General features: G+C 41.3%; 3 protein-coding genes across 3 annotated transcripts in view; 2 read left to right on the top strand and 1 right to left on the bottom strand.

The window, feature by feature from the left end:
- The window catches only part of LOC134578946 (pre-mRNA-processing factor 39-like), a 42807-nt gene extending 33574 nt beyond the window's left edge, over window positions 1–9233 (top strand). Inside the window, exons 12-14 of the mRNA XM_063438048.1 lie at window positions 6925–6999; window positions 7409–7610; window positions 7697–9233. Coding sequence (XP_063294118.1) covers window positions 6925–6999; window positions 7409–7610; window positions 7697–7756 — 337 coding nt within the window. The 3' untranslated portion in view covers window positions 7757–9233. The remainder of the gene's footprint in view (window positions 1–6924; window positions 7000–7408; window positions 7611–7696) is intronic.
- The window catches only part of FAU (FAU ubiquitin like and ribosomal protein S30 fusion), a 28668-nt gene that overhangs the window by 2074 nt on the left and 13916 nt on the right, over window positions 1–12678 (top strand). The window lies entirely within an intron of this gene.
- The window catches only part of MRPL49 (mitochondrial ribosomal protein L49), a 13600-nt gene continuing 10213 nt past the window's right edge, over window positions 9292–12678 (bottom strand). Inside the window, exon 4 of the mRNA XM_063438049.1 lies at window positions 9292–9905. Within this exon, the coding sequence (XP_063294119.1) occupies window positions 9759–9905 (147 nt within the window). The 3' untranslated portion in view covers window positions 9292–9758. The remainder of the gene's footprint in view (window positions 9906–12678) is intronic.

Here is a 12678-nt window from a genome sequence, read left to right as displayed (position 1 = left end):
ACTGACCACCCTAACGACGGCCATACAAAAGCAGGAAACACTACACAAACAAATCCCCACACCAGAAATCTTTCATAGACTGACAGATCTCAGAATAGAACTTAGATCCCTTCTCTCCCTTTACGCATACAGGGCAACCCAACTAACAAGAAGTTCCTTTTATGCCCATGGTAACAAGAGCGGGAAATTATTGGCAAGGGCACTAAAATCCAAACACCAGAAATCCTTTATAGCCCATGTTAAAGACAGCCAGGGGACTCATTGCAACACCACTACTGAAATAGTGAAAGCCTTCCGAGGATTCTATCACAATCTCTACAACCTCCCACCACCTACAGGTACAACACACGACCTACACAAATATTTGAGGGCCAACCTTCTTCACAAAATCCCATCCGAGTCGGAGCAGGCTCTGGACGCCCCTTTCTCCCTGGCGGAGCTCTCCTCAGCCATTCATAATATGCCAAAGGGCAAAAGCCCCGGCCCAGATGGCCTGACAGCCAGATACTATCAAACACTGGCAGTTGACTTAGGTCCACACTTACTTAAAATGTTAAATGGGCTACAACAGGACACCCCTTTACCTCCCCCAATGTTAAATGCAACCATTTCCATTATTCCCAAACCAGGGAAGAACCCTGCGGCATGTGGGAGTTACAGACCCATCTCTCTCATCAACCTCGACCTTAAACTGATCGCCAAACTAATTGCCAACCGTCTTAAACCTCTGTTGCCGACCTTGATCCATCCAGATCAAGCAGGTTTTGTGCCTGGCCGCGAGGCCAGGGACAACACCTCACGAATATTGAATATCATACATGGAGCAAACTCCACTAACACCCCAACAATACTACTAGGTATAGATGCTGAAAAAGCCTTTGACAGGGTAGACTGGACGTACTTATTCACAGTTTTGGAACACTTGGGTCTTGGACCAAGAATGAGGAACTGGATACAAACTCTGTATCGGGGCCCTTCGGCCTCGGTCAGGGTAAATGGACAGTTATCAGCACCGTTCCAAATAAGTAACGGTACTCATCAGGGATGTCCACAGTCCCCCCTCCTATTTGTTTTGGCGATAGAGCCATTCCTAGCGGCGGTCCGCAATAACACCAAAATCAGGGGATACCGCTATCCAGAAGGCAAGGTCAAGGTCTCTGCTTTCGCAGATGACGTGCTGTTCTCCATTACAGACCCTCTCCAATCACTCACCCATGTACAAACAGAGATAAACACGTTCGGAGCTCTGTCAAACTTTAAGATCAACACTGATAAATGTGAGATCCTTGGGATCTCCTACAACACCGACATTGCAGGCCCAGATCCGTGACTCCCACGACTTCTCCTGGTCACAAAAAGGGCTAACATACCTAGGAGTCCGCCTAACACCATCGATCAAAGATCTATACGCGCAGAACTTCCCAACCCTTATAGAGGCTATAGACCGGGACCTTAAAAAATGGGACCTATCCCACTTCTCCTTAATGGGACGAGTCAATATAATTAAAATGATGATCTTACCGAGAGTCCTGTACCTGTTCCAGGAGCTTCCCATACCACTCCCGGCTGCTTTCTTTAGACGCATGAAGACATCCCTAACGAAATACACGTGGGGACACACACCTGCAAGATTAGCGTACTCCACATTAACATCCACACCCAAGCTGGGTGGGTTGGGGCTGCCCCACCTGTACAAATACTACGTAGCAATTCTGCTCACGAGAGTCAGGGAATGGATGTGTGTAGATTCACCTAAAGCATGGTACAAGCTTGAACAGAGCTTTGCATCGGTACCCCTCCACACCCTACCCTGGCAAACATGCCAGCTCACGAAACTCTCCCCGACACACCATCCACTTATCCACAACACACTCCAAACCTGGAGGAGACCTAGAGAGAACTGGGGATTGTCCCCAGGAATATCCCCGCTCTTCCCATTGGCGAATAATCCAGACTTCCAGGACGGCCACGGCAGCAATATCCTATCCCGACTCACTGGAAACCCATGCCCAGATTTAGCATCGATTCTAACAGCAGACAACCCGCCCTCATTAAAGCCCTGTCTCAAACCGGCCTGTCGACAGACAATGTTGGAAGCTATGGCTCGGGCCCAATTGACACATTTCTTAACCCGCACGGTTCTCCCGAACTGGACGCACAGACCCAAAACGCCATTTGAACTCCTATGCACACAGGGAAACAAAACCAAGAGACCCCTCTCAGCCATATATCGCCTCCTCCAATCGGAAACTAGTAATCCACCCACACATCCATTTCAGAGTAAATGGATGAAAGAGCTCCATATACACATGTCATCTGCCGACTGGACGCACATTATGGGATCAGGGATGAAAGCCCCACTTAGTATATAGCCCGTAAAGAGTCATTCTATAAAAGGCTTACCAGGTTGTATAGAACCCCAGCACTACTGCACACCTACTGGCCCACAGTCAGCGACAGATGCTGGAGATGTGAAGAGGCACAAGGGAACATGGTACATATATGGTGGGGGTGCAAGGGGATAGCTCCATTCTGGACTCAAATCCTTACCGACATTAAGAAACTGATGCCCCTGAGAACAAAATTATCCCCCTCGCAAATACTCCTAGGGGGGCCCCGGTCCCAATTAGACACACACAAACAACGTCTATTGAACATCCTCCTTGGAGAGGCCAATGCCCTCATACCTAGACATTGGCGCCAAATTAGGATCCCCACAAGAGAACAGTGGGTTCAACAAGTAGAAAAGACCAGGGAATTGGAAGACGTACACTGGGCAACCCAGGGTAAGAGGGACAAGTACTCGAAAACCTGGGAACCATGGCTCCATTACTGGAGGAACCCCCCCCCACGACACCGCCACTCACTACCACCAGCGACTAGAGAACTAATTATACAGCACTAAATAGTACGATAGGCCACACTGCATTGGTTAATGATCTCCACACATTTCCTAGCCTAGTAGCAGCAGGTTTCCCCACGTCCTAACCCCTTACCCCTGCATATACCCTCAGACTCAAGTCCCTCACCTCCCCCCCCTTCCGACAACCTTTGTAACGCTGAAACATGACAGCGGTACACTGGGGATATGCTGACGCTGTTGTTCAATCATTTTAATAACAATGTATAACTGTGCAACCCCACTATGTACAACTTAATTATGTCCTTCCTTCTTCTGTACCCCTTGTTTTGATGATTCCACTTGGAACTTAAAACTCGATAAAAACGAAATTAAACAAAAAAGATCCCAGCCATGTTCAACATTTGGCAACAGACCAAGACAAGACCTCTTTTACCTTTTCTAAAAAGTAAACCAGTCCTCATATTGAAAATCGTGTGATACAAGAATCATAACGCTACTCTGATAATGCAGGATAATAAACCTGACTTTGTTTTTGCTGAGACTTTGTCAGATGGGTGTCATTTCAATTCTGTCTTGTTTTTTAAACCTGTGCTTTTGACATTCAAGTACAATTTGACATGTTAATCTGTCTATGTCTGTTTAAGATTTCTAACTGGTAACCTCTGTCCCTGTGCCAGCCAAACCGATGCAGCTTATCAGTGTGTCGTACACTGCCTGGATTAGAGAGACTATTCCAATTGACATTTTAATGTAGCATCGGTTAATGTAGTGATTATAGTACTATACTCATAAGAATCTAATAGAATTTGGAGCTCTGCATGGTGCCCATAGCCTATACCACATCCCCATGGGATTGACTTGGTATGATAGACATCTAGTGCACATGGTGAGATAAGATAGATGCCTGTTCCTGACAAAAATCAAGTAAAGTTATTTTATCTTATGTCCTCTTCAATCTGCATGGAAATTCCAACAGAGTCTGGATTTTCCATAAACAATCTTGTCTTTATGAAAACTCAGGTAATAGTGCCGCATTGAATCTGTACAGCCATAGAACCATTAAAGATACATTAACATGATTCTGATACTTTGCTTACATCGCCTTGATTTACTGGTAATTTACACCATATCACCTGTGAGAAAAAGGAGCACAAATTAGTCCCACCCCCAGGTTACTAATAAACTTAGGATGACAAGGAAGGATAAACTCCTACATATAACTGGTAGTTAAGGACTAACCAACACATTAAAGAGACATTCAATCTCTACAACACGTGTCACACAAAAGATTACAGGAAAAGGGCTGCGCCAAGTGGATAAACAGTAAAAATAATAATAAAAATACAATACTAATATCAGCAGGTAAGACAATACAGTATGTGAAGTCTCACTGAAACAGATTCCAAAATATTAAAGTCTCACTCAGATAAATGTCTTATAAGGTGCTTGTTTTGGGTGTAGTGTCCTCAGTGCTGTTAGTGGTTCAACCGTTCCGCTTGTATGTAAAACAAAAGCGAGGAAGACCAACAGTGCAGTATGTACAAGCCAGTATGGATAAAATAAACAAATATGTACAGTCAACTCACATTTAAAAGAGCTATAGCCAGCTCTGGTGTGAAGAGCGTACAGCGGTATGATTCCCGCTTTAACGGATATGTGATGGGAGTCTTCCCGAGAGATGGTGTCCAACACTCTGCCCATCTAGTCTGCGTGCTGGGAGTGCCGTGTTTTGTAATGTCAGTGGTTGACCCAAGACATTTATCGCTGAGTGAGACTTTAATATTTTTGATTTTTCTTTTCTGTGATTTCACCAGAAGCCTAGTCCCACTGTTTCAGAGAGACTTCATATTCTGTATTGTCTTACCTGCTGATATAAGTATTGTATTATTTTTATTATTATTTTTACTGTTTATTCACTTGGTGCAGCCCTTTTCCTGTAATCTTTTGTGTCACACCTTTTCTCTTCAGAGGGTTACCTTCTGTTGGGCCGCTGCCTACTACACTTCTAATTTTATTAACGCTGACCCTTCTCCATTTTTTCTATTCAATCTCTACAACAGCCTATGAATGTTGCATAAGTGACACTATTTCTGTGCCCATAGCATCATCAGCATCATCCTCCCATGATGCTCCAGGATCCCTTGGACATCTACTTTAAAAAAAAAAAAATCATATGGGTGTTCATTCAGGAGTGTAGAGATTTTGTAGCATGCCATCTCATGCCACGTGCCTACACAGCACTGTAGGGTTTACATTAACTTACAATATATCCTGCAGCCATGATGGGATACCCAGGCATACAATATAAATTAAAAATAGAAGAAACTCAGATATAACCGTTATACTTTAAGGAACTTTTAAAAATGTAAAATACATGGTAAATCTAGTTCATGTTTCTACATATTGTAACACATTATTACTTTACGATTTGTTTTTACCAAGCATGTAACCCACACCCACTCAAAAATGGAAGAAGGTTGTAAGCATATGTGATTGTGTGATATTATCTGTTGGATACTTCTATGGTTATTATTAGTTATAGGTGTTGGGATCTGATAAATGTCTTTGTGACCAAATTGTAACTGTTTGTTCCTTTGGTGTAGTACTAATGAACTACAATCTTTTTTAAAAAAAAAAAAATAATTTTGCAATACGGGGGTGACTCTGAACCCCATCCTTCTTGCACTGGCTGAATGAGGAGGTTATTGTTTGTGGATGTTGTGCATGCCTTAGAAGGGATCACTTACGTGCTCTCCATTTTTAGGTGGAGACCAGCTCTATTCAGCAATGAGGAAGAAAACATTTTGTAATAAATGTTAGTGGATATTATTTTACTTTTACTTTTCTGCAAAAACAAACTAAATTGATAAAACCTCTTAATATTTTCCCTTAATGGAACCGATATTGCAGACAAGTACTATAACCTCCAGGAAGAGACAGAGCTCCGATTGGCTGAATACCAATCGGCATACAAAGCTCATAAAGAAGGTAAATTTGACCAGGATTCCAAGGATTATAAGTTCAGGGAAATGTACTCTTGGCATATAACAACCAGGAGTCATCCCCATTGTGTAAATAAAGGGTTGATTTGACTTAAGTAATGTAAGGCATGTCCATGTATTCAATTCTATCCACTGAACTTTTATTAGGAATTTTCTTGACTCTTGTACAAAAATCTTCCTTCATTGCTGAATGACAGGTCTACATTTAATATGGAGACCTCGTGGGTGCTCTGTACCCAGCAGTGTCAGTGAGCATAATGTTGTGTAGTCTATGCCCACTCAGTTTGAGCTTTTCCCAATTCATTATGACATGGAGAAGATTTATTTATTTTTGACATTGTGATTTATAAAAAGGAGAACCAGTTAGCAAGTGCTCTCTGTGTGAAGGCTACCGACGAGAATATTTTACAGAGATTTTTTATTTTTTTTTTACGTTTTCAGCCACAAAACACTTTTGCTTCTGTCCCCAAATATTCTTTTATATGAATGAGGAGGGGGATGGTCTTAAATGAAACGAGGACTAAGGCTCCGTTAGAGTGTATGTGTGAAAAGTTGAGAGAACAAGTTTACCCAAATGGCTAATTGTTAAAGAAAAAGTTTATACCCATTCAATATTGCTATAAAATGCAATGAGGCCCCCAAGCATTTAGTTATTGATTGATGTTTATGATCTACACCCCTCCATGGGTGGATATTCCTCATTACGTATGAAACAAATAATTTTAAATACTTCCAACTTCAAGAAGAGTAATTGCTATCTACCTTTATCATATAGTAACTTGAAGAGAAGATGGACTGTATTAACGAGTAGTAATTGTTTTTGTTGCTTACATGTACGTAAATACAAATTGTAAATGTGTTACAGTGGGGGTATCACCTTCTGACATGTGTTAGCATATTACTCTAATTCTCTTAATAAAGCAGTATTTGTGTGTTGATCATGACCCTACAGAATGATTGTGTTTTCAGATGGTGCAAAGCTGGGAGTCAAGGCGTAGACAGAAAGTTAAAGCATGTTATTACTGTGTTTCACTCTATAGGATATTTTTGTCTTTACAGTCTATTGAGTGCCTACAATGAACACCAGAAGCTGCTGGTAGAGCAGGAAGAGCAGACGACTAAAGCAGAGAATGAGTGAGTGTTTTCTAGTGATTTGACTTGATTTACTTGGGAGTCTGCCAGTCACTTCTTTAATTGGGAGCTAAAAACTCCTGCTAGGAAATCAGCATTTTTAGAACTGATTGACCTCCCTTCTCCCAAATAGCTAATACTAGAGGCAGGTGTCTCCAGCACAGACGTTTATCACTTTGGTAGTGTTCCTAGCATTTGTCTGTTTTGGGGAACGAAGGGTGGACTTGCAATAGCTGCAGCTTCTTTAAACTGTTTTTCATGTAACCCCAAAGAAAATACACAGAAAAATATATACGTGCATGTTTTCTTTGGGGGTATGTATATTAAATAATGTGGGGGGGAAAAAATAGTAATTTGGTGTTTTGAAAGGAGAATATGTGACCCAGGATACACTGTATCTTTCTCTTTTCAGGAGCAGTGGGCATATAGAAACTGAAAAGACCCAAAATGACAGGCTTACCATTGCACCACAATGTTCGACTCATTCTCCTATAGTACCAACAACCCCCTATCCCCTTATCCTCCCACCTGGGCCAGTGATGCCACCCCCTGGGCCAGTCTATGGTGCATCAACACAATCAACTAGCATGGATGGCTGTAACCTTTGGTACCAGGTAAGCACAGAGCTCAAGTTTGTTATTTAGTTTTACTTACATAGACTTGGCCATTAGACTAATGAAGCAATCTCTTTTTCTCTTAGAACTACAGACAATACAATCCTATGTCCTGGAATCCACACAGATATTTCTTTCCCCAGTGACATCAACTCGTACCAGCAGGAGTGGATATTTTTTCAAACATCTGAATCCAGAAAAGGGTGAATATAGAGACAGTAGTCTACAGATTAATGGACAGTTCTACGGCTCAGATTTTAGCCTTTATACTTGTTAAAGAGACCGTGCCAAGGAGCTATGCAGTACTGTGGTTCATTACTTACTGGTGGACTAGTCTCTACCAAACCAAGCAAAATAGAGAGTTTTACTAAACAGATGTTCTGATTAAAACTCAGGTTTGTTGTAGAAGATTAGACTTCAGCACACTTTACAGCCTGTCCTCAAACGTGTCAAAGCACATAGACAAGCATTGTGGTTAACCTTGGAACGCCCTAAAATGGCAATTGTTTGCCTGGTACCATCCCTAGATCCAAAAAGATAAAGTGATTCAGGTCCTCATTAACCAATCATGGTGAAGTGAAGATTCTTCTGATCTTGCATGCTTGATTTATCCAAGGAGGCAGATTTGATATGATTTCTCAATATTTTTATGTACTTTTTTGTTTTTACCACTTTGCAAATTTTACTTTATAGAACTATTCGTGATTCTATTCCTCAAATTTGTTGGGTTTTTCTTTTTGTCAACAGCTCAGGAAATGCAAATAATGAACAGAAAGTCTGGGCCTTGGGTTAGGCTGGGGCACATTGAAAGTTGAAATCAACTTATGGAAACGAGGCTGATAGCAGGAGGTTTGATGTAAATAGGGAATTTAAATGGAGAAGCACAGGTTTGACAGTGGAGTCAGACACCCACAACTTGGAAACAGCTTGTAGGACTCCCCTTTTGTTGATTTTGTCCAACATCTTTTGAGCAACATTTATCAGCCAATATACCCCTGTCGTACAGTTTAGTATTTATTAAGTGATATAAATTTGTTCAACAACTACAGTATGTTGTTTGTGAACAGAGCTGGTTTTTGTTTTTTTAAATACAGAATGTGATTAATTTAGTATTAAAAAGGCACTGGTCATGCCCCAAAAAACATGCGCATTATATTAAGCATAAGATTTTATCTATACATTGTGCTAGCAAATGTTTAGATTAAGAGAAAAGACGATTTTAAAAAGTAGGTTTTTCCTCACAGTTGTAAGTCCGTACCGAGGCATTGAATGACAAGGGAGAGCAAAATAGACCTCCCGCAGAAACCAGAGCATGTGCTATGGTTGCTATAGAAACTCCATACTTGGCGCTTCTAGCACCGGCTAGGAAGTATAGGAATGTCACTCTGTCCCCAAACTGGCAACAAAGCCAATGTGCTGACCAAAAAACTGATGAGATTTGCCTCGCTTGGGGGGGGTGTCCGAAGCAGGGAAAAGCAAAGAGACCAGGAGGAGCCGTGGCGGAGTAGAGGATGGCCAGGAGGTCGATGTTACACAAATTTTAGCTGGTACCTTTCAGAACCACTTTTGCCTCTGTATAACAAAAATATCAACTTAGATTGTTTTGTGGGTGTCCTTTATTTTAATGTATTTATTTTTTTTCTGTGTAAATAAAAGATTAAAAAAAGTCATTAAGAAAGTCATGAAAATGTCATTTATTTACTTATGATACAACAGGGGTGCACATTAACTTTCCCCACCATTCAAGGTTATTCACTAAACTCTACACATTTTTATAAATTACATTTGAATGAAACAAAAAGGGTCAGAAATAACTGATCTATATTTGCCTCAATATTTCCATTTGGATTTAGTTCATTTCAGAAGTAAATAACCATGACTATCTTTGTGATGACTGGTTGCAGGAAAGTTATACCTATTTAGACCTGAACCACACTGGTGCTTTGCTCTCAACCCAAATTATGGAATCCAAACAACTGTCTGGATAGCTGAAGTATAAAAATTATAATTCATCACTGAAGTTTAACTCTAATAAATAGTTTTTTTTTTTTTATATATAGCCTTATTTTTTATCAAGTGTTGCGATTTGAGGGCAATTATCAACTTTTACTACACACTCAAAACAAGAGCCTAGTGGCCAAAAAGAGGTCAAAAGCCTTTGTCTGCAAGCCAAGTACGAAGTTCCTTGTCATAGTAACCTTTGACCCTAATAGAGCAGGTGATCTCGTTTACTTGAGTTGGTGGTGTCTTTCCTGTCAGATGAGTTAAGAATTCTCGTACTTCTGAGTCCAGACTCTGTAGTGTAATAAAAAAAAGTTAATGTTAACTGGTAACAAATGGATTTCCATAGTTTATTTGAAATATTATTAAAGACACATTTTTGAATGAAACCAAGCTTTTTAAAATAAAGTGGCTGCTAAGTGTTGAAAAGCTCTCTTTGAAATGGTCTTGCTTTTGTTTATGTTTTCATAGAGGGGTGCTATAGGAAACCTATCTAACAGCTAGCCATCTAGCTGTATTAGTTATATTGCTTACAGCAGCAGTTCCCAACCCATGGTATGCGTACCCCCAGAGGGTATGCGTAAAAAAAAAAAAGGTAATGGTGCAACTGCCCCGCATGGGCTTGGGACCACGGCATGGGCTTGGCAAGGGGAGCAGGTCCATCAGGTGGCCCATGCACGCATGGCCACCCGTTGGACATATGCCAAGAGGGGCCCGGTCGTGCGCTGCAGCGCTTTAACAGCACGACCAGACCCCTTCTAACTTGACCAGAGAGCTGGGAGGATGTGAGTGCAAGACGCACAGCTGTAAACAAGCTGCGCAGGAGGGGGTGGAGAGGACCGGACGGAGATCTCAACTCACAACTGCCTCAGCCACAGAAGCCACCTAAAAGGTATGTGTATTTTGGGTGTAAGTATGTATGTAGTGTCTGTATCAGTGTGTCTGTGTTTGCAGGGCTGTCTTTAAGGCAGGGCAAATGGGGCAGCTGCCCTGGGTCCAGTTATTCTTGTGGGGCCCAAAAGCAGTTGCCCTGTGGGCCCCGCTGCCCTTCTATTTTTTCCCCCATTGGCCTGCCGAAGGAATCGGCAGCCTGCACACTAGGGAGGGTCATCCGGTGGGCATTTGTAAGCAGGGCCCGGTTGCACGCTGTGGTCCTTTAACCGTGCGACCAGGCCACCTTGCTTGATTCACTTCCTCCCACTAAGGAGAAGAGCCGCGCGGGAGAAACTGAGGAGGCAGGGAGGAGGGTGGCTGGGCCTGGAGAGGTAGACCCCAAGCATTTGAATAGGTTTGTACATTTTTAGGAAACCAATTACAGGAGAATGATTAAGAAAAGAGGGAGAGAGAAGAGAATTGTGGGAAATGGAATGATGACTGAAGTACATGTGTGTAATATTAGCAATAATGTGTATATAAAAAGGAGAGGAAATTAGACCTATTGAAGAAAAAAAAAAAAAGTACGATGGAAGGGTGGGGGAGAGGACATAAGGATTTCCCTGGTGTCCTCAAGTCTGGACACCAGGAAACCACCCTCCAAGGTAGAAAACTGGAAGGTATGTTTAAAAGTGTAAATTTGTCTCAGTGGGTCAGTCTGTGTATGTGTGTATTTGTATGTTGTCAGTATGTGTATCTGCACGTGTATCTGTATCTCTGCATGTGTGTCAGCGTGTATATCTGCATACATTGCAACATTAAAATGCCAACACTACACACAAATAGACTACTGCATTCAAACACACAATGGTATAATATAAATTGGGGTTCTTGTTGGTGTCAGACAGACACATTACATCTCCAGAGCGCGCGCACACACACTCTACACCCCCAAAAAGTACATATAATGGCACACTCTCTGAAATAACCCTCATACAAAATATCCAGGGAGTGAGTGTACAAATAAAAAAGAGAGATATGTATATACCCCTATACCTGTTTTCTTCCAATGTTGCTGTAAGAAACAATAGCCAACATAGGGTAGTAGAGTATACTAAATACAAAAGTGCAAATGCAGGTATATGCCACTCATATTTTACTGAGCCTGTGTACCACTGGCTCAGGTAAACCAGCAATGGAATTTATTCAGTAACATACAAATTAAAATCTTACATAAAAGTAAGGTGCCTTCAGCATGAGTCCCTCCTCAGAGTCCATACACAACACATTTTGACAATTTTCTTGGGTGCATTGTCGAAACGCGTTGTGTATGGACTCTATGAGGAGGGACTCATGCTGAAGGCACCTTACTTTTATGTAAGATTTTAATTTGTATGTAACTGAGTAAATTGGTTGTCTTATAACCTGGAGCCTTCTTATATTCTAGATACCACTAAAGGAGTTCCAGCCACATATACCTCACTACTCCAATGATAATTTACCTGAGCCAGTGATACACAGGCTTAGTACAATGTGAGTGGGGTATACCTGCATTTACCATACTGTACTACCCTATTTTAGCTATTGTTTCTTACAGCAACATTAAAAGAAAACAGGTATAGGGTTATATACATATATCTTTTTTACTTGTACACTCACTCACTGGATATTTTGTGTTATTTCAGAGTGCACCACCCATTATATGTACTTTTTGTCTACTAGTTTTGAGGTGAAATTAGGCGATTGATTTCACAGTGGGGTTTGGACACACCTACAGTTTAGCGCCAATTTGTATTGTTTGCACTTGTTGCGGTTTTACACTACATCCCTTGCGCGCACACAGACACACTACATCCCCAGCACAGACACCCGCTACATCCCCAGTACATAAACACACTACATCTCCAGACTAATGGCATACATCCCACATGACAAATTAACTTACTCCTTTTTGCTTAGATATGGTTAGTGATTGACATATATTGTATTTAGCTTATATTTTATTACTACTGCAGAAGCATACATGTTGTCACATTTAATTTAGTGTGCATTTATCTAGATATGTTACTGGAATGTATTTATCTAGTCATGATATATTTAATTTTGGTTTTAATTATCATAATACAGCATAATGAATGTGGGCGTGTTTTTGGTGGCAGAAAAGTGTCTTGGTTCGGCCCTGGTATCTGTGTAT

The sequence above is a fragment of the Pelobates fuscus genome, chromosome 12 (genome assembly GCF_036172605.1).
Source record: "Pelobates fuscus isolate aPelFus1 chromosome 12, aPelFus1.pri, whole genome shotgun sequence".
Taxonomy (NCBI): domain Eukaryota; kingdom Metazoa; phylum Chordata; class Amphibia; order Anura; family Pelobatidae; genus Pelobates; species Pelobates fuscus.
The sequence above is the reverse complement of the archived record's forward strand: the minus strand, read 5'-3'. Positions and strand labels throughout refer to the sequence as shown.